This window comes from Leucopleurus acutus (assembly GCF_964270905.1).
Source record: "Leucopleurus acutus genome assembly, chromosome: 20".
Taxonomy (NCBI): Eukaryota; Metazoa; Chordata; class Mammalia; order Artiodactyla; family Delphinidae; genus Leucopleurus; species Leucopleurus acutus.
Window position 1 is genome coordinate 51,800,139 of NC_139162.1, and position 22,454 is coordinate 51,822,592.

The 22,454-nt window shown below is 49.2% G+C and overlaps 1 protein-coding gene across 4 annotated transcripts; it reads right to left on the minus strand.

Annotated features, from left to right (window-relative positions):
* Positions 1 to 17,380: 17,380 nt before the first annotated feature.
* Positions 17,381 to 21,762, minus strand: MAMSTR (MEF2 activating motif and SAP domain containing transcriptional regulator; the record flags this gene model as incomplete). 4 transcript variants are annotated; one of them, XM_082862717.1, is made up of 9 exons in its annotated part: positions 17,381 to 17,664; positions 17,885 to 17,939; positions 18,018 to 18,221; positions 18,525 to 18,719; positions 18,933 to 19,035; positions 19,369 to 19,553; positions 19,732 to 19,865; positions 20,531 to 20,569; positions 21,705 to 21,762. In XM_082862717.1, 9 exons carry the CDS (start codon positions 21,760 to 21,762, stop codon positions 17,381 to 17,383), a joined length of 1,257 nt encoding a protein of 418 aa, XP_082718843.1. The 4 variants fall into 4 exon arrangements, with proteins under 4 accessions (XP_082718843.1, XP_082718842.1, XP_082718841.1 ...); XM_082862716.1 differs by having other exon boundaries at positions 19,732 to 19,898; XM_082862715.1 differs by having other exon boundaries at positions 19,369 to 19,550; positions 19,732 to 19,907.
* Positions 21,763 to 22,454: the final 692 nt, after the last annotated feature.

Below are 22,454 nucleotides of genomic sequence, written 5' to 3' on the forward strand. Positions count from 1 at the left end.
CTTTACCATAACCATTCTGCCCAAGTCACAACCATCTCCACCTGGACAGGTGTAGAAGTCTCTTTAAAAACAAACTAAACATTTTATACATAAAATAGAGAGTGTAGTAAATGCCCATCACGCAATTCAATAATTTCAAAATGTCCCCATTCTTCTTTCATCTATGCCCCTCATCTTCCCCCTTTTTACTTTATGCAAATCTCAGACAGCAAATTTTTCCATGCATGAATTCTGTATCTCTAATGGATGAGGAATTAATAAAAATATAACCACATAAATATCTAAGACAATTTTAAAATAATATGTTAATATCGTCTATCAGAAGTCTGTGTTGAAACTTTTCTGACTGTCTCAAAAATGTCTTATTACTGTGTTTGGATCCAGATCTAAACAAACTTCACGGGAGCCGCGGAGGTGAGCGCAGCAACAGGGGTGCGGAGGGCAAAGCGGAGAGATTCCCGCAGAGGATCGGTGCCGACAGGCACTCACCAGCCCGAGAGGCTTGTCTGCTCACCCGCCGGGGCGGGCGGGGCTGGGAGCTGAGGCTCGGGCTTCGGTCGGATCCCAGGGAGAGGACTGGTGTTGGCGGCGTGAACACAGCCTGAAGGTGTTAGTGCACCATGGCTAGCCGGGAGGGAGTCCGGGAAAAGGTCTGGAGCTGCCGAAGAGGCAAGAGACTTTTTCTTCCCTCTTTGTTTCCTGGTGCGCGAGGAGAGGGGATTAAGAGCGCGGCTTAAAGGAGCTCCAGAGACGGCGCGAGCCGCTGCTAAAAGCGCGGACCCCAGAGACGGGCATGAGACGCTAAGGCTGCTGCTGCCGCCACCAAGAAGCCTGTGTGCAAGTACAGGTTACTATCCACACCTCCCTTCCGGGGAGCCTGTGCAGCCCGCCACTGCCAGGGTCCCGGGATCCAGGGACAACTTCCCCGGGAGAACGCACGGCGCGCCTCAGGCTGGTGCAACGTCACGCAGGCCTCTGCCGCCGCAGGCTCGCTCCGCACTCCGTGCCCCTCCCTCCCCCCCTCCCCCCCCAACCCCCGGCCGGCCTGAGTGAGCCAGAGCCCCCGAGTCAGCGGCTCCTTTAACCCCGTCTTGTCTGAGCCAAGAACAGACGGCCTCCGGCGATTTACATGCAGAGGCGGGGCCAAATCCAAAGCTGAACCCCGGGAGCTGTGCGAACAAAGAAGAGAAGGGGAAATCTCTCCCAGCAGCCTCAGGAGCAGCGGATTAAAGCTTCACAATCAACTTGAAGTACCTGCATCTATGGAATACCTGAATAGACAACGAATCACCCCTAATTGAGGAGGTGGACTTTGAGAGCAAGATATATTATTTTTTCCCCTTTTCCTCCTTTTGTGAGTGTGTGCATGCTTCTGTGTGAGATTTTGTCTGTATAGCTTTGCTTCCACCATTTGTCCTAGGGTTCTGTCCGTCCGGTTTTTTTGTTTGTTTTTACTTTAAAAATAAAAAAATTTTTCTTAATAATTATTTTTTATTTTATTTAATAACTTTATTTTATCTTTATTTTATTTTATTTTATCCTCTTTTTTTTTCTTTCTTTCTTTCTACTTTTTCTCCCTTTTATTCTGAGCCGTGTGGATGAAAGGCTCTTGGTGCTGTAGCCAGGAGTCAGTGCTGTGCCTCTGACGTGGGAGAGCCAACTTTAGGACACTGGTCCACAAGAGACCTCCCAGCTCCACGTAATATCAAACGGCGAATATCTCCCAGAGATCTCCATCTCAACACCAACACCCAGCTTCACTCAACGACCAGCAAGCTACAGTGCTGGACACCCTATGCCAAACAACTAGCAAGACAGGAACACAACCCCACCCATTAGCAGAGAGGCTGCCTAAAATCATAATAAGTCCACAGACACCCCAAAACACACCACCAGACGTGGACCTGCCCACCAGAAAGACAAGATCCAGCCTCATCCACCAGAACACAGGCACCAGTCCCCTCCACCGGGAAGCCTACACAACCCACTAAACCAACCTCAGCCACTGGGGGCAGACACCAAAAACAACGGGAACTAAGAACCTGCAGCCTGCGAAAGGGGACCCCAAACACAGTAAGATAAGCAAAATGAGAAGACAGAAAAACACACAGCAGATGAAGGAGCAAGATAAAAACCCATCAGACCTAACAAATAAAGAGGAAATAGGCAGTCTACCTGAAAAAGAATTCAGAATAATGATAGTAAAGATGATCCAAAATCTTGGAAATAGAATAGACAAAATGCAAGAAACATTTAACAAGGACCTAGAAGAACTAAAGAGGAAACAAGCAACGATGAACAACACAGTAAATTAAATGAAAAATACTCTAGAAGGGATCAGTAGCAGAATAACTGAGGCAGAAGAACGGATAAGTGACCTGGAAGATAAAATAGTGGAAATAACTACTGCAGAGCAGAATAAAGAAAAAAGAGTAAACAAATTTCATCCATTGCCTTTGGTTGACAAGTGTCTTAAATATCTTTTAATCTATAATGATCCCCTTCCTTTTCTTTTAAAAAAAGCCATTAATTTGTTATGAAACCATGTCATTTTCATTTGGCTGGTTGAGTCCTCTTTCTGTCATTCAACATGTTCCTGTGTTCCCTGCATTTCCTGTGAACCAGAGTTAGAGCTAAAAAGTGTGTGTGTCAGGGACTTCCCTGGTGGTCCAGTGGTTGGGAGTCCACCTTCCAGTGCAGGGGACTCAGGTTTGATCCCTGGTCAGGGAACTAAGATCCCACATGCCGTGGGGCAACTAAGCCCACGTGCTGCAACTAGGATCTGACGCAGCCAAAAATAAAATAAATAAATAAATATTTTAAAAAGTGTGTGTGTGTGTGCATAATTCTGTATCACAATTATAAGAAAGTTATGCTGTAAAAAAATATATTAAAAATATACCTCGAGGAATGAATTTGATCTACATTAACCAGCAAACAGTGACAATGGACCAGTGAGGTAATAGTGGAACTGAGGCTAGAGACCAGTGAGATTACCAGATTTCAAGATTTACCATAAAGGTAAACTTACGACAGAGTGGTACTGACATAAAAGATAGAGAAATGGAATCCAATAGTGAGTCCAGAAACAGACCACATATATATGATCACTTTATTTATGACAAAGATATTAACACAATTCAGTGGGGGAATGAAAGAGCTTTTCAATAAATGCAAGATAAAGGCCATATATGACAAACCCACAGCCAACATCATTCTCAATGGTGAAAAACTGAAACCATTTCCACTAAGATCAGGAACAAGACAAGGTTGCCCACTCTCACCACTATTATTCAACATAGTTTTGGAAGTTTTACCCACAGCAATCAGAGAAGAAAAAGAAATAAAAGGAATCCAAATCAGAAAAGAAGTAAAACTGTCACTGTTTGAAGATGACATGATACTATACATAGAGGATCCTAAAGATGCTACCAGAAAACTACTAGAGCTAATCAATGAATTTGGTAAAGTAGCAGGACACAAAGTTAATGCATAGAAATCTCTTGCATTCCTATACACTAATGATGAAAAATCTGAAAGAGAAACTAAGGAAACACCCCCATTTACCAGTGCAACAAAAAGAATAAAATACCTAGGAATAAATCTACCTAAGGAAACAAAAGACCTGTATGCAGACAACTATAAGACACTGATGAAAGAAATTAAAGATGATATAAACTGTTGGAGAGATATACCATATTCTTGGATTGGAAGAATCAACATTGTGAAAATGTCTATACTACCCAAAGCAATCTACAGATTCAGTGCAATCCCTATCAAATTAACAATGGCATTTTCCACAGAACTAGAACAAAAAATTTCACAGTTTGTATGGAAACACAAAAGACCCCAAAGAGCCAAAGCAATCTTTTTTTTTTAATTTATTTATTTAATTAATTTATTTTTGGCTGCATTGGGTCTTCGTTGCTGTGTGCAGGCTTTCTCTAGTCACGGCAAGCGGGGGCTACTCTTTGTTGAGGTGCACAGGCTTCTCACTGTGGTGGCTTCTCTTATTGAGGAACACAGGCTCTAGGCACACAGGCTTCAGTAGCTGTGGCATGTGGGTTCAGTAGTTGTGGCTTGTGGGCTCTAGAGCACAGGCTCAGTAGTTGTGGCACACGGGCTTAGTTGCTCTGTGGCATATGGGATCTTCCTGGACCAGGGCTTGAACCCGTGTCCCCTGCATTGGCAGGTGGATTCTTAACCACTGTGCCACCAGGGAAGCCCCAAAGCAATCTTGACAAAGAAAAATGGAACTGGAGGAATCAGGTTCCCTGACTTCAGACTATACTACAAAGCTACAGTAATCAAGAGAGTATGGTACTGGCACAAAAACAGAAATATAGATCAATGGAACAGGATAGAAAGCCCAGAGATAAACCCATGCACATATGTGTTGTAGTTTATCTTATGACAGGGCTGAAAGCAAGCTCATCACACGAGATGGATTGTGCCAAAGCACAGCAGTAGAGGGCTGCCTCTCGCTCAGGCAGAACAGCGCCGTCTGTCCTGCTGTGGTAGCTTTTATTAAAGCATTATCTATGTTTACATTTTAAGACTTGTTTTCTTAACATTTCAGAAATGTCAAAGCAGCAAGATATGCTTCTATTGATTATACAAGCAATAATGGGCTTTCTTGAAAACATGCCGTGCTTCGTCCTTGAGGGCAAAAGCAGCACAAAGTTCCCACGATTCTTTTGATTATACTGAAGTAGCACAAGGACACTTCCTTGCGTTCCCACCATTCTGATTATACTGAGGACATCTCATGGATCAGTGCCCAAAGCACTCAATGCTTACTCGCAGGCCCCTGGTTTGCTGTGGGTGGGGGGGGAGCTCAAAGCATTCAGGACTGTTCACAGTTCTGGCTTATTCGCATGCCCCCGGTTTGCCGGGGGGGCTCAAACCAATCAGGACTGTTTGCAGTTCTGGCTTATTCGCCAGCCCCCAGTTTGCTGGGGGGGGGGGGTGCTCATGGGTCACGTCTCCTTTCCATGTCCTCAGTTATTCCACTATACATATGGTCACCTTATCTTTGATAAAGGAGGTAAGAATATACAATGGAGAAAAGACAGCCTCTTCAATAAGTCGTGCTGGGAAAACTGGACAGCTACATGTAAAAGAATGAAGTTAGAACACTCCCTAACACCATACACAAAAATAAACTCTAAATGGATTAAAGACCTAAATGTAAGGCCAGACACTATCAAACTCTTAGGGGAAAACATAGGCAGAACACTCTATGACATAAATCACAGCAAGATCCTTTTTGACCCACCTCCCAGAGAAATGGAAATAAAACCAAAAATAAACAAATGGGACCTAATGAAACTTCAAAGCTTTTGCACAGCAAAGGAAACCAGAAACAAGACGAAAAGACAACCCTCAGAATGGGAGAAAATATTTGAAAATGAAGCAACTGAGAAAGGATTAATCTCCAAAATATACAAGCAGCTCAATATCAAAACAACAAACAACCCAATCCAAAAATGGGCAGAAGACCTAAATAGAAATTTCCCCAAAGAAGATATACAGGTTGCCAACAAACACATGAAAGAATGCTCAATATCACTAATCATTACAGAAATGCAAATCAAAACTACAATGAGGTATCACCTCACACTGGTCAGAATGGCCATCATCAAAAAACCTACAAACAATAAATGCTGGAGAGGGTGTGGAGAAAAGGGAACCCTCTTGCACTGTTGGTGGGAATGTAAACTGATACAGCCACTATGGAGTACAGTATGTGTGTTCCTTAAAAAACTAAAAATAGAACTACCATATGGCCCAGCAATCCCACTACTGGACGTATACCCTGAGAAAACCATAATTCAAAAAGAGTCATGTACCACAATGTTCACTGCAGCTCTATTTACAGTAGCCAGGACATGGAAGCAACCCAGTTGTCCATTGACAGATGAACAGATAAAGAAGATGTGGCACATATATACAATGGAATATTACTCAGCCATAAAAAGAAACGAAATTGAGTTATTTGTAGTGAGGTGGATGGACCTAGAGACTGTCATACAGAGTGAAGTTAAGTCAGAAAGAGAAAAACAAATACCGTATGCTAACACATATATATGGAATCTAAAAAAAAAAAAAAAACTGGTTCTGAAGAACCTAGGGGCAGGACAGGAATAAAGATGCAGACATAGAGAATGGACTTGAGGACACGGTGGAGGGGAAGGGCAAGCTGGGACAAAGTGAGAGAGTGGTATGGACATATATACACTACCAAATGTAAAATAGATAACTAGTGAGAAGCAGCCGCATAGCACAGGGAGATCAGCTGGTGCTTTGTGTCCACCTAGAGGGGTGGGATAGGGAGGGTGAGAGGGAGGGGATATGGGAATATACGTATGCATATAGCTGATTCACTTTGTTATACATCAGAAACTAACACAACATTGTAAAGCAATTATACTCCAGTAACGATGTTAAAAAAAATTAATAATTTTAAAATAAATAAATAAATGCAAGAAATCCTATACCCATAGGGAAAAAGTAAGCCTTGACCCCTACCTCACACCATGCACAAATGTTAATTCAAGATGGATCACAAACCAGAAGGTGAAAGCTAAAAGCATAAAGCTTCTAGAACAAAACACAGAAGAAAAGCTCATGACCTTGATGTGGGCAAAGGTTTCCTAACTAAGACACACACACAAAAAACCCAGTAACCATAAAAAAATTGGTATGTTGGATTTCATTAAAATGAAAAACTGTGATTCATGAAAAGACTCTTTTCAGACTTCCCAGGTGGTCCAGCGGTTAACACTCCATGCTTCCACGAGAGGGGGTGCAGGTTCAATTTATGATCCGGAAAGTTCTGCCTACCACAAGGTGTGGCCAAAAAAAATAAAATAAAAAAATAAAAAGCTAAAGAAAAAAAAGACACTTTTCATGTTTGCAGTATCTACATTTAACAAGGCTCATATGCAGAAGATATAAAGAATATCTATAAGTCAATAAGAAAAAGACAAAAGCTTCATTAGAATACATGGCCAAAAAAAATTGAACAGATGGGCTTCCCTGGTGGTGCAGTGGTTGAGAGTCCGCCTGCCGATGCAGGGGACGCGGGTTCGTGCCCCGGTCCGGGAAGATCCCACATGCTGCAGAGTGGCTGGGCCCGTGAGCCATGGCCGCTGAGCCTGCGTGTCCAGAGCCTGTGCTCCGCAACGGGAGAAGCCACAACAGTGAGGGGCCCGCGTACCGCAAAAAAAAAGAAATTGAACAGATGGTTTGAAAATGATGATAAGCAAATGTCAATTAGCACATGAAGATATGTGTTCATTTTCAGGTTGATTATTTTCCTTCCCCCTCCGTCACTGTCCCGAGATCTACTCGCAACTGCTTCTTTTTACAGCTCACCCTCTCTACCCCATAGCTGAGGGAAGGGGGTGATTCTCAGGTCACTTTGGATTCTGGAGGCTGACTGTATGTGGTGGGATATTAGGATAGGAGGTATTTTCTCCTGGGATTCCTTACTGCTGCATCTCCTGTCATTACCTAGGGAATTATTCTGACCCCGCAACCCTACATTTCTGCTTTTTAAGCCACTCAGTTGGGGGTACTTTGCTACAGCAACCTTAGGAAACTAAAAGTACCTAAGAAAGTGGGGAGGGGAGAGGGTTGTTTCTGGTGATTTTATGGAGTTTCTTCAGTGAACCAAGCTTCAGTAAAAGGCTGGCTGTTGCCCTGTCCATTTTAATTTAATTAATTATGTTCATGGTCATGGGGTGCTCCTTCCAAGAATTAGTTTTCCTAGGGTTCTATCCATGGCCCATTGTTCTCCCTGGGTGATTTCATAGTTTCACATGCTGTATTTTGATGACTCTCACATTTTATTTTATTTTATTTTATTTTATTTTATTTTGCGGTATGCGGGCCTCTCACTGTTGTGGCCTCTCCCGTTGCGGAGCACAGGCTCTGGACCCACAGGCTCAGCGGCCATGGCTCACGGGCCCAGCCGCTCCGCGGCATGTGGGATCTTCCCGGACTGGGGCACGAACCCGTGTCCCCGGCATCGGCAGGCGGACTCTCAACCACTGCACCACCAGGGAAGTCCTTGCTATTCTTTTTAAATCTGCTTTGTGTAGTAAGCATCTTTCCAATCTCTTTCGGTAGTTGCAAAAGATTCTATTGTATTCCTCAACTATGGCACGTCCATACTCCACCTGAAGGTTTTTAGGGTGTTTGTTATTTTTTGCTATTACAAATAATGCTGGGGAGAATAGCCTTGTCATTTGCCGTGTTTGGCTATAGTGTGGGAAATCTTTATGCATGCATACTAATATTTCTTTTAAAGGATATATTATTAGAATTGAAATTTCTGGGTCATGAAGTGTGCGTTTAAAATCAACTATGCTGTATAACTTGTGAAAAAATTTATAGTCTGTCCAACCCCATTTATATTCTGTCCAAGCCCATTCTCCCACAGTCTTGCCAAAGTTGGATATTACCATCTTTTAAAATTTTCTCCGATTTCTTTGGGGGAAAACGGCACCATCTTCAATTACATTTCTCTTTGAATGAGGTCTCCTTTACTCTTTTTATCACTTCTCCTGAGCTTTGAAGTCAGTCTGCTAAGCAAGATTCTCGGATTCTAAAACTCAGTAGGCCAAAGTGAATTGAGCGATTCTTCACTTTGCTCGCCTTGAAGCTATTTCTCTTTCGCATGTTTTCTTAACAGCCACAGCAAGCCTTCTGCAGCAACCCAGCCCTGAAACTTACTTTTAGTTCTTCCCTTTTCTTTATTTGCCTTCTGTTCATTACGAAGTCCTGATTATTTCTTTAAATTCTAACATCATACATGTGAAACATTCATAAAATGCACAGTTTAAAGAATAACAGGGCTTCCCTGGTGGTGCAGTGGTTAAGAATCTGCCTGCTAATGCAGGGGACATGGGTTCAAGCCCTGGTCCAGGAAGATCCCACATGCCGCGGAGCAACTGAGCCCATGCACCACAACTACTGAGCCCTGTGCTCTAGAGCCCACGAGCCACAACTACTGAAGCCGGCACGCCTAGAGCCCGTGCTCCGCAACAAGAGAAGCCACCGCAATGAGAAGCCCGCGCACCGCAACAGAGAGTAGCCTCCTCTTGCCGCAACTAGAGAAAGGCCGTGCAACGAAGACCCAATGCAGCCAAAAATAAATAAATAAATAAATTTATTTTAAAAAAAAAAAGAATAACAGGGCAGGGACTTCCCTGGTAGTCCAGTACGTAACACTCCGTGCTCCCAATGCAGGGGACCTGGGTTCGATCCCTGGTCGGGGAACTAGATCCCACGCGCATGCTGCAACTAAGAGTTCACATGCAGCAACGAATATCCTGCGTGCCACAACTAAGAGCCGGTGCAGCCTAAATACATAAATAAATAAATAAAAAGAATAACGGCAGAAACTCCCATCCAGATTAAGACCTGGTGTGTCGGTGGACCCCAAGACTGCTCTCGGGTTCAATGATCTGCTGGAAGGACTCACAGGAAAGTCGTTATACTCATGTTTGTGTTTTATTACAGTGAAAAGATACAGATTAAAATCAGCAAAAGGTGCACAGGGTAGAGTTCAGGAGAGACCAGGTGGAAGCTTCCAGCTGTCCCTACCAGTGGAGTCATATGAACAGCACTTAAGTCTCCCGGCAACGATGTGGGACAACACATACTAAGTATTGCCAACCAGAGAAGCTCCCACGAGGCTTGGTGTCCAGGATTTTTACTGTGGGTTGGTCGTGTAGTAATGGCTGGATGCCCATGGGACTGACCTCAGCTACTCAGTCTCCAGTACCTCCAGGAGTTAAGCTGATACCATGTGGTCCAAGGCCCCAAGTAAACAAAGACACTCTTATCAGGTAGGACAAGCCAAGAGCTTAGAGGTTATGTCCCAGGAGCTGATCATTGGTCAGTCCTCTCTTTGGAATGTGCAGGGTTTAAGCACCCCAAGACTGTTGAGTTAACCCTTTACTGCACACCAGGGAGGCTGTCAGGATATGGAAACACCCAGAAAGCCTCTCTCCCTCCACTGCAGTTAATGGTGATTCTCACTTTTGTTGGCATATTTCTACCTTTCTTTATCCTTTTAACATCTCTGGATGTGTCTGTAAACACAACCATTTTGTTCTGCTTGGTCTTTATTTCCCAGCTTTGGTGAATACAATTTATATACCTAATATCCACCCGTTTGAGAGCAGCATTATTCATAACAGCCAAAAAGGGGAAACAACCCAAATGTCCATCACCTGCTGAAGGCATGAACAAAATATGGTGGAGCCAGAAAATGGCATATTATTCAGCCAGAAAAACGAGTGAAATACTGGAACCCAAAGTGGGGGTCTGGCTGTTCACCGCTCAAAAGCTAATAAAGAGGCAAAGTTGGTGGAAAAGCAGGTTTGCCTTATTTTCGATGCTGGCAAGTGGGGTGGGGGGTGAGGGTGGAATTCTGTCCAAAGGCCAACTCGCCCCCCTTGCCAATCAGTGGGAAAGAGCTTTTATAGACAGAGGGAGGGGGCTACATGCAGAAATAGCAGTCAGCTCTGACCGTCGTCTTGAAATTGGTCATTGGTGGTCTGACCAGCATCATCGTGATTGTTTTAAGTACGGTTGGTCTTCAGTTCCAGGGTCAGTTTGTTCCCATTTCCTTGAGGACAATTCTCAGAATTATGGCAGCTTATGTCATGGCTACACTCTGGTCATCATGTAGTTAACTTCTTCCACCTGGTGGGGATTTCAGTATCTACAAGATGGATCACAGGACATGACTCAGAATATTATCTATAGCCCTTGAAGAGGAACTAAAGGTCCTTGACTTTGCTTAGTGACTAAGCTATTACTGTTTTGTCCTGTTTGACTGCTTTTTTTGCTTCTGCATCTTCTCACTTCTCTGATTAAATTTATTCTTTGGCTAAAGGTTTTCCACAGACAAAAGGCAGGCAGAGGACATGGCAGGGAAGGACCACAGGGTCCTGCTCCATTTTAATACTGTACATGCTAAAACATGGGTGAACCTTGGAAACATCACGCTGAGTGAAAGAAGCTGAACACAATGGACCCCATGTGGTTCCATTCATATGACATATCCAGAACAGGCAAATCCACAGAGACAAAAAGTAGATTAGTGTTTGCCTAGTGGGAGGAGCAGAGGTTTGGGAGGAAATGGGCAGTGACTGCTAATGGGTATGGATGGGGTCTCTTTTTGTGGTGATGAAAATGCTCTGATATTGATTGTACTGCTGGATGGGCCACTCTGTGAATATACTAAAAGGAACCACTGAGCTGCTTCTGTTACTGAACCTAGCTTGGGTCTGCCTGCCCACGTGGAGTAAAGACAATCTACTGACACCGGGTTGTGGTGAAGGAAAGTGCAGTGTTTATTGCAGGGTACCAAGCAAGGAGTCCAGGCAGCAAGTGCTTAAAAGACCCGATGGATTTCAGGGAAAGGTGTTTTGTTATTGTTGTTGCGGTACGCGGGCCTCTCACTGTTGTGGCCTCTCCCGTTGCGGAGCACAGGCTCCGGACGCGCAGGCTCAGCGGCCATGGCTCACGGGCCCAGCTGCTCCGCGGCATGTGGGATCTTCCCGGACCAGGGCACGAACCCGTGTCCCCTGCATCGGCAGGCGGACTCTCAACCACTGCGCCACCAGGGAAGCCCAGGGAAAGGTTTTTAAAGACAGGGTAAGGGAGAGGGGCTGTGGGGTGCGTGATCAGCTCTGGGACATTCTCCTGATTGGTTGGTAGTGAGGTAATTGGGAGTCAACATCATCAACCTTCTGGTTCCAACCAGTCTGGGGTCTACATTCTTGTGGGCAGCATACAATTAACTTCTTCCACCTGGTGGGGGTTTCAGTATCTGCAAAACAGCTCAAAGGATATGACTCAGAATATTATCTATAGCCCTTGAGGAGGAACTAAAGGTCCTTGACTTTGTTTAATGGCTAAACTATTATTGTCTTGCTAGACTGTTTTTCCTTTGCTTCTGCATATCTCACCTGATAAAATTTATTCTTTGTAACTCAGGGAAGGCCTAGGAGGCTAAAGTGTTTCTACAGACAAGAGGTATGTGGAGGACGTAGGGGGATCTGTTCCGGGAAGGCTCCATAGGGTCCTGCTTGGTTACACCTCCTGGTCACTTTAGTTTTGCCTTTTCTAGAATCATAAAGAATCGTTCCATGTTTAGTGTTTTGTGTTTGACTTCTTTCACTTAGCCTCGTGTTTCTGAGATTCATTCATATCCTTGCAGGTATCAACCATTCACCACCTTTTCACTGCTGAGTAGTATTGCACTGTGTGGGTGTCCCATGGGGTGTTTATCTGTTCACCATCTGATGGACATTTGGGCTCTCCCCAGTTTAGAGCTATAATGAATGATGCTGTTATCAACATTTGTGTACAAGTCTTTATGCAAACATGTTTTCACTTCTCTTGGGAAAATACCTAGGAACCTGGTCATCTATGAGGTCAGAGAGAAGAAACGACTTGTCTGGGATCCCCAGATAGGGAGGGGCTGGGTTCAAAGTCTGAAAGAAGGTTTGGCACTGAAGCAGTTTGCCCAAGGGAAGGAAAGAGCCTGTCTTCTAGAGAATAAATGTTCACAATTCCCATTTCCCTCTTTTCCTCCCAGTTCAGCCATCTAACTGCCCCCTGCCCTGGCTCTGAGGTCTTCATCACCAGGCTGCCTGAGGTACGGGAGTCCCCATCATCCACCATCAGGGATAAAGAAGATTTGAGAGAAACAAGAGGTAACAGTGGACAGACTGAAAATGAGATAGCTGGACAACACCAAGGGCAGCTGGACAACCCTCGTACACACACGGTGGTGGCGTGGGGGCACAGCCATTTGGCAGAGTGGAAATCAAATCAATCCTGTGGGGCGGTGACAGTCACTGACACTTAATGAGCACTTACTATACGCCAGGCATTGTTCTAAGCACCTTACACAGGTCAACTCATTTATTCCTCACACCACCCACACAAAGTACTATTGCCCTTGTTCCTATTATATGAATGAAGAAACTGAGGCACAGAGAGGTTAAATGGCTTGCCCTAGGCCAGGCAGCTAGTGATGGAGAGATAAGTCCACACAGGTAAATCTGGCCCCAGAGATGACCCTCAACCACCAAGGCACCTGCTTCTGTGTCAAGCTCTCCTGGGTGTGTTTCCCAGAGAAATTCTCCCACAGGTCCCTAAGAGGCTGTGCTCGATGATGACGAGGATCTCAGGTGGTTGGTGGAGTTGGGAGCTGGGGGGTGGTCATCTCTGGTGAAGCAGAAAGAAAAAAGAAGGTGGACGATGGGAATTCCCTGGCGGTCCAGTGGTTAGGACCCCATGCTTTCATTGCTGAGGGCCCAGGTTCAATCTCTGGTTGGGGAACTAAGATCCCACAAACTGCGAGGCCAAATAATAATGATAATAATAATAATAATAATAACGTAGAGGTAAAAGGCAGAATAGAATAGAAGTCAGTGATTGGAAGCAGCCAGTTAGCTATGTGGTAACAGAGAAAGGAGGGAGAAAGAGAGATACGAAGGGAGGGAGGGAGAAATGGGGTTGGGGGGGAGAGAAGAGAAGCAGGGGGAAGGAGAAGGGGGAGAAAAGCAAAATATATTCTTCTCCAGTCTACCCAATGAATATGAATGTATCTTTCTGGGGAATACGTCTATAAAATAAATTGGTAATTTGTCAAATATATTCTTGGTGTTTTTCATGCTTCCATTGAGATCGTGGGATGGCAGCATGGTGGGGGGAGGGGTCCCCATCTGACCTCATCCTCCCCCCAGCTCCCCCATAGGTCCAGCCCTCATTTTTCCCCACCCCCTTGGGGGAGGCCCAGTCCTTGCCTCAGGGGCAGGAGGAAGTAGCTGACATGTCTGGAAGAGGGCTGAGGGGCCAGGCCATGGAGAATGCAGGACCCAAGCCCGCCCCTCAGACTCTGGACTCAAACCTGCAAACTCCTCGCAATCCTGGGTCTGTCTTTCAAATCTCCACCTTCCAGAGAATTCCTTAGCCGCCCCTTGCCCTGACTCTCTTTGAGACTGCACACAGGGCCCACAGGCTCTCAGCCCAAGGCCACCCTCCTCTGGACACAGGAGAGATGGGGACAGAGTGAAGACACAGAGGCAGGCAGAGATGGGAAGAGACTGATATAGGGGTATTGGCATAGAAGTGTCAGAAGGGAAAGAGAGACAGAGGAAGACCTGCCAGACCCCTTCTGATCTTTCCAGCAATTTTCATCCTGATGTGAAGGGTCCTGTAGGACTCGGCCGCCACCCACCTCTTCAGCCCTGAATTCTGCCGCAGCACCAACACCCACCTTTTATTCCAGGAACCCTGAGCTCACAAGTTTCCCCAGGTGGCAGCGCCCTTCACACCTTCAAGCTTTTGCATGTTCTCCCTCTACAAGGATGCTGTCTTCCAAGAGGTTCCTCTGACCAGCTTCTCCTCACCCTTTGCGTCTTGGCAAAAATATTTTCTCTGACCACCCTGTCCCATTCCCCTGCAGCTTCTGGTCACTTTCTAGGAGTCACGCCCCTCCTATTCCTTGTACCTTTGCCATGAAAATACCTATCACCCTGCCTTGGGACTCTCTTTGCAAATGTCTGAGCTTCACCAGAGCAGAGATTGAGGTTCTTTGATTTTTCAACCCTGAGGGTACAGGCTGTAGACATATTAATCTGATTTAAAACCCTACTCCAGGGGTTTCCCTGGTGGCGCAGTGGTTGAGAGTCCACCTGCCAATGCAGGGGACACGGGTTTGTGCCCCGGTCCGGGAAGATCCCACATGCCGCGGAGCGGCTGGGCCCGTGAGCCATGGCCGCTGAGCCTGCGCGTCCGGAGCCTGTGCTCCGCAACGGGAGAGGCCACAACAGCGAGAGGCTCGCGTACCGCAAAAAAAACCCCCAAAACCCTACTCCAACACCTTCTGTCTGTGTGACACTGAGCAGGTCGCTCTCCTTCTCTGATCTTTAATTAATTCATCTGGAAAGTAAGGAGGACAAATTCTACCTGATTGGTTTGGAAGACATCAAAGATTCCCTTTGCCTCATGGTAACGAGCATTTGTTCCCTTCCATTTTTGTCTTGGATCCTCAATGTTCACCAGAGTTTACACACTTTGAGGCACTAGAATTGTCGATCAGCAGCTAATAATGGTGATTAATGTTTATCATCACACGTCACATGCCAGGTCCAGTTCATGGACATTCTCAGTGAACTCTCTCAGCCACACTTGGCTGTAGGTACAAATAAGGAAACTGACATGACAGCAAGCCAGGGGAAGTCACTGGTTCTAGGTCCTGTAACACATAACTAATCCACTGTACATTCCCACCTGTAGTGGACACTGTTGGCAGCCTGCCAAGGTCCCCTCAGATTCCTCTTACCAGTTCTGTGCACCCAACACCCGGCATCTGTGTGCTTTATGCATTAATCATGGTTTTTTATTTCTGTATTTCTGGTGCTTTGACATCTGGGGCCTTGCTGACATTGGAGGGACTGCCCCTCCCAGGGCTAGCCAATTCCTAGAGGTAATAAAGGACTGACATGTAAGTATGCCTTTCACATGCAAAGCAACCAACCCAGAGCCCATACCCCCAACCACTTCCTTTATGGCATTCTATACTTCAGGTCACTATTCATCTGCCTAGTCACCCCAGGGCCAAGTTCCAGGCAACTGGGGACAACCCTTACACCCCAGAGCCTGCTGAAATTATTCAAACTAGACAATCCTAAGCTTACCCTGCCTCATCTGTTCCTTACCAAGGAAACCACAGTAAAGACTCTTGTCCAAGTTTCTCCTCTTCCCCTCTAACTCCTGACCGACCCTGGTGCCCCGCAGAGCTTGGCATGCCCCCTTCCTTTGGGATCTCTGAAAATAACAAACTATCTTTTCAATGGCAATTGTCTCCCGATCTATTGGCCTCACCATACCTGAATGACAATAAACCTATATTTTAAAACAGTTTGCTGCTAAGGGCTTACCCTGCAACCTTGTTCCCAAGACTGCCCTTGAGCTTGAGGTGCCTGGAGTTTATATCCTGCCCCCTTCTTGTGACCTGTGACCCATGACTGCCTAGAGGGGTGTAGTGGCAGGTCTCCGAAGACAGTGCCCAATGACCACGCCCCCGGTATTCATACATTTGTGTAGTCTTATCCCATATCATATTCAGCCTGGGCTACCTTGACTCGCACTAACCAATAAGATGTGGTGGAAGTGACGTTGTGCCAGTTCCAAGCTTAGTCTTTAAGAGACTGGAAGTTTTTGCTTCCTCCCCTAGGAATGCTCACTTTGGGGGGCCCTGAGCTACCATGTGAGGGGTCCAGCTACCTGCTGGAGAAAGGAACCACATGGAGAGGGAGAGCACTGAGACCAAACCCAGAATGAGAGAAGTCCAGATATCCCACAGCCCAGTAGGGTCAAGCCTACTAGCCATCCCTGCCCAGGCGCCAGAGGCACCTGAGTGCGCCATCTGGGATATTCCAGCCCAGTTGGGCCCTAAGAGGACTGCAGCTTTAGTTGACATTATATGGTGTCTCACTGAGCGCCGTCAATCCATGGAATTGTGAACAATCACAGACAGGAATTAAGACTCTAAATTTAGGGGCGGTTTGTTATTCAGCAATAATAAACCCAAACAGAGATCTCCCTTTGCCTCAAAGGCCCAGTTCCCTTTGCCTCAAGGTGGGAAAGACTCTACCACTTAATTTATCCTGCAGAGCTCCCCATGGGATCAGGCTAAGGCTGGGACTTCACCTGAAATCGCATTCTAGCTAGTCTTCTCCCCCATCGCTGTCCTGTTTCATCTATTCCTTCATTGGTTTCTCCTGGGAGCATTTCCTTCCCAAGTCATGGATACACAAACCTTGTCTCAGACTCTGCTTCCGAGAGAATCTGACCCCAGATGGGACACATCTGATTTTTCTCATCTCCAATCAGAAGCCAAGGGCCTGGCAGACTATTTTCTCTCCCTACTCTTCCCTGTCCCTCTCCTGCATCCAAAAAGCACAGACCACCTTCCAGACTCCCCAGCAACAGGCATCCATCTAGTCAGTGGGATGGGGGGATGAAAGTGGGAACAGAAACATCCAAGAGTTCTCTGAGGGGAGCAGGAAGCAGCTTGTTTTGCCCTGGCCAGCAGCAAATGAAACCTCTTTGCCCCCAACCACACAACCATGGAGGAGATCACACGGAGGTCAGGCAGAAGCCAGGAGGTTGGCATGTCAGCAGCAGTGCAGGGGCCAGGTGGGCATGAGAGCTGTCTCTGATTTTGTGTCTGTGGTGGGAGGGATTCTGCTGGTGTTCCAACCCCTCCCTCAGGGAGTCTATCTCTGTGGCCTCTCCATCCCCACCAGTTCACAGTCCCTGGAAACCCCAAAATCCATCACCATGGATCCTCCAGCAGGTCCCACAGCCTGGTGCCACTGGAATCAGATAAGTCAGCAGAGAAAATGCTGGGGGCTGGGGGACCACAGCCCAGTGGGGGACCCCCACTCAGAGCCTCCAGCCAATCCAAGGAGTCGGTGGGGCCCCTGGGAGAGGGGGACGGGGAGTTCGTGGGGGATGGGAGCGAGGAAGAGAAGACAGATGAGAGGCCTTCAGAGTCCGGGGAGGAGGACAGCAAGTCGAAGGAGCCGGGGAAGTCCAGGGGAATGGGGGGCAGCATGTCTGTAGGGAAAGGAATGAAGCGTGAGCTTAGGAAGGCAGGGATCCGGACCCCAGCTCCCTATTCGTCCTTTCCAGGAGTCTAGGCCCCCAGCGCATTCCTCCCTAGGACTCAGGAGTCCAGACACCTCAGGAGTCCAGATACCAACCTATTCCTCCCGCGAACACAGAAGCCCAGAACCTCGGCCCCCTTTCCCCCCAAATCTAGGACTTCGGCTCTTACCCTCAGGCTCCACCTGATCCTCCAGGATGTCATTGATGCCCCGGTTCGGAAGCAACTGTGGACGGGCAGAACTGGCGTGAACCTGGGACTCCAGCCTGATCCTGACTGAGACCCTAGGCCCGCTTCCTCTCACCTGCGCTCTGCGGATCGCTTCCTGCAGCTCCTCCTCCAGTGTCAGGGCTGTCGAAGCTGCTGCTGAAGAAGGAATCGGTACCGGAGCTGGAGCTGGAGCCTGAGCCGTCGATGCAGCCGGAGCCGGAGCAGGAGCCGGAGCCGTCACAAGGGTTTCCGCAGCACGTGGAGGGGGCAGCGAGTGAGATGTTTGACTCGGCTTCAACTAGAACGGCGAAGAGGGCGAGTTCCTATAAGCCGTGCCCACGGGGAGCAACCCTATCCACTCGCTACCTGTGGCTGCACCTCCTGGTCCCGGCACCTCCTGGTCCCGGCCCAGGCCTTCACTCATCCACGGCTCCCTTCGGCTTCGCCCCCTATTCTTTCATTGGCTTCCCTTCCCTTAAGATCCTCCCCCTTTGCTCTTCACCGCGCCCCACACAATTTATTGGCTATTCTTTTCTCGACTTCCCGCCCCGTCCCGCTTTGTCTTCTCCTCATTGGTCCACGCGCGTAGTCCCGCTCTCACCGAGCCCGGCCTCCCAGCGGCTCCCAAAGCCTTGCGTCTGAAGCGAGGCCAGGGAGCACCCGCCGGACCTCCCTCGCGCCGCGGCTTCGGCCGCTCGCGGGGCGGGGCGCCACCGCGCATGCGCTCCAGGAGCATCGACTTGGTCCCAGACACTGGGAGGCCCCGCAGGCGCAGCTGCTGCCGGAGCTCTGAGACCTAGGGAGGGAGGCGGAAAGAGGCCGTGCTAGGCGGGCTCCGGGGCGCAGGTGGCGGGGAGGGGGAGGTTGGAGCTGGACATTTGGAAACCGAGAGAGGAGGGACTGGGGACCCTAGGTCCTGGATCTCCAATGGAGCAGAGGCTGCAAGGTTAGACTTCTGGGTCCCCACTGAGCGAGAGGGCCAGCCTGGGAAGCTACTCCCCAAACTCACCGTCAGCTCCTCCAGTTTGAGAGTCTGAAGTTCCAACTTGTGTGGAGAGGGCGAGGGGCTGGGGACTCCTGGTGGGGAGGGAGTGAGGGGACTGAGCTTCATCCTGGCGAGAGTTGTGAAGGGAAAACAGGTTAGAAGGAGCAGAGAGAAAAGGCATTCTGGAGTCCTCAAAGACAGGGGCTCATGAAGATGCAGGAAAGCAAGGGACCTGAGTTCTGAAGCTCCGCGAGAACAGAGGAGGCTAGTTCCGGTGCCTGAGAGAAGAGGAACCGAGGCAGGGGGCGGGGGTGGGGAGGAGGTGGCTCTGGCTCTCGGGGATGAGGTCAGGATTTCTGGGAACTGAAGGAAGAGGGGCCGGGGATTTGGACTCTTGCGTCCTGGGGGAGGAGGGAGCTGGGGGCCTGAACTTCCCAGAGAACAAAAACAGGGGTCATACCTAGGAGGTGGCTGCTGTGAGTTTGTCCATTCCCATGGAGGTGGTCCAGGGGGACCCAAGGCCGACCCTTCAGCCTGGGGGTCTGCCCTGGACCCTTGTCTCGGCTCTGGGGGCATGTACTGGTGGTATGTCAAGTTCTTCTTGGGCTTGGGCTCCCTCCAATGTTGGGAGATCTTGGGAGACTCCTGAAAAAGCAGGTATGATGTCGAACGCTTCTGCTCCATTCCCACTTTCCTGCCCCAGAGCCCCATGAAAAGTATGGGGTCGGCTTGTCCCCATCAGAGAGGAGCAAAATGGGCAGCAGTAAGGAGGACCAAGGCTAGACTCTCAGCGGGACTTCCCTTCACTCTGGTCGAGACTCACCTTCTTCAGGGACCGCCAAGGGTAGTGTTTTGGCTCAGCGAGAAGGACCCCAGGGCTGAAGAGGAAAGGCGCTGGGCTCGAGGGTGAGGCTGGGGCCGGAGCCAGAGCCGGGTCTGCGGCTGAGATCCATGGATCTGGATCCGAGAATGGAGAGGCAGCAAAGGACCCTGAGAGGCCTGCAGGCAGCAAGCCAGGCAGGGAGAAACAAGGCTGCATGGGAAGGAGGACCCTGGAGGCCCCAGCCCCCCCCGGGTGCAAGAGGACAGAGCCAGGGAGTGAAACCCAAGTGGCGGGAGCTGGTTGTCTGGACTCCTGGATCTAAGGGCAGAAGTGCTAGGGACCCCGAATTTTACATTCTGAAGAAAGGCAGAAATCTCCTCCTCAGTCACCGAGGGGTGTGGTAGCTGAGGATCACAGATTCCTGGGGTTTTGCTGGGACAGGGGTGGGACCAGCACTCCTGGTTCTTGGGGAGAAAGAAGCTGAAAGCCACATCCTGAGATTTGTATGTGTGCCAAGTGTGGGGTGTGGGATGCCTGTCTTCTCCAAAGAAACAGGATCTGGATCCATGCATTTCATTGGAGTGGGAAAAGCCCAAGAGCAGGAAGAAAAGCTCCTAGGGGTGGGGCAGCCAGGGATCTGTACTCCTGGGTCCTGGGGAAGGGCAGGATGGGATTGCAATGTACCCTGGGGCATAGGGGCTGAGGCTCGGGAACCGAAACAAGATGTGTGGCAGCTGCACTCCAGGGTGCCCCAAGGGAGTAGGGCCGCCATCCCCTCCCTTTCAGGGCCCACACTTACTCGTGTCCTGATAGCGTCTGTGGATCCGAAGCTGGAGGACTGTGGAGGAAGGTGGGAGGAGAAAGGCGGGAAGGGAGTGTCCAAGAGCCTGGCCTGGCCGGCGAGTGTGAGCTGCAGTTGTTGGCGGGACATGTGTGCCCAGCCCCCTTACACACCCCGTGCAGGCGGGTGGGCGGGCAGCCTGCTCCCTTCCAGGGCCTCCTGCTTGTTCCCTGCCAGCACAGCGCCGAAGGCCAGAGCCGTTCTGGGGCCAGGAGCCAGCCAGCGGTGCAGGCAGGAGGCAGCCCTGCCCCCAACTCCTCCACCTGCCCCCTTCGTCAGCTGATGCCCACCCCATCCTCCGCCCAATCACCATCTTAGTGTTTGTACCTCGCCCCCTTTCATCCCCGCACCCCGTTTTGCACACGCCCACTCCCTTCTGCACTACCTCTGGGCCTCCCCTCAGTCGCCCCCTTTGCACACCCACCTTCAAACACGCATTTCCCTGGCCTCTATTTTTGCATCTACAGCACTTTTGTGCACTGGTACCCTTTGCCACTCTTCATCCTAGGCTCACTGTCTCGGCACACACCCAGCCACGTTAACGCATTCAGAATTTGGCCCCCAGTTGTGGAGCAAGGATCTCTCTTTGCACATTTCTTTGTACACGTGCACTCTTTTGCACACTCCTTGCTCTTTGGTTACTGGTGTCTTCGCACCCACCCAACCACAGAAGCAGACTCATTTGCACACTCAAGTACACTCTGTCTACTCAGGACTTTACCTCCAGGTGTATCCACTTGCACACTTTTCACCTGTCCTGGGACCTGAAATGCAACCTTTGCCGCTTTCAAGGCTTGAGAGCTCATTGTCCCCTTGCCCACAGTTCCACACTGGGCGCTCCTCCGATTTGCACAGGTGTCAGTTTAAGCCCCTGTTCCTTTGCAGTACCTGGTCCTCTGCACACCCACCCCTAGCCGCCCATTCCCCACTATTCACGTGAGCATTGCACCAGCCATTTGCACACTCACTGTCAACCACAACTCCACCCCTTTGCTGGGGCCTCCTTTACATAAATAATCTCTTGCACAGAAAACACATGCCTTTGGCATGTGTCACCACCCCCCTCCCATGTCACCCCGCCGTGCGGACTCCCAGACTCCCTTCCCTACGTGCACAGAGAGAAGACTCTCACCAGATCGGAACTTGGAGCGAATGATTTGGGAGCGCTGGGAGGAAGCTGCCAGGGTCATTGCCAAGGCTGGGATGGGCACCTGGACTGGTGGGGAGAGCAGGCCCCCCACAGGAGGCAGGGTCAGAGTGGAGGTCAGGAGGCGTCCCTTGCATGTGAACGCAGCAGGGAAAGGGCCTGAGGAACTTAGAGATGGGAGCGGCCTTGAGCCATAACTTCTGGATCCTGGGGGAGTAGGGGGCTGGGTGCCCAGACTCCTGGGTGTGAGGGAGGACGCGCTGAGGGCCCCAACTCCTGGAGTCTGGGGGAGGAAGGACCTCAGATCTGGGACTCCTGGGTCCTAAGAAGGAGGGCACTGGTGGCCTGGACCCCGGGTCTATGAAAGGAGAGGGAGGAAAAGGGGGTGAAGGGAAGGAACTCAATACTCTAAGGGGCCTAGAATCCAACAGCCTTGATCAAGAGGGGAAAGGGGACCCGATAGGTCCCTGGGGAATGGAAGGGTCTCTGCCACCTGCACTTGAGAAGGGCGTGGGTGGGTGTCAGCCGCCACGGTCTGTGGGGAAGGGACTAGGATCAGAGAGGTGACAGAAGGGTTAAGGCGGGTTCCCCTCCCACCCCCCACCCCAGGGGCTTCTCACCAGGTGGGCTCGGCTCAGCTGTGCTCTGGAGCGGGTTGAGTCCCGCAGTCAAGGCTGGAGGCGGCAGGTTCCGCCCTACCGGCCTGGGACCGCCTCGTACCCCCCTTTTGGGGGC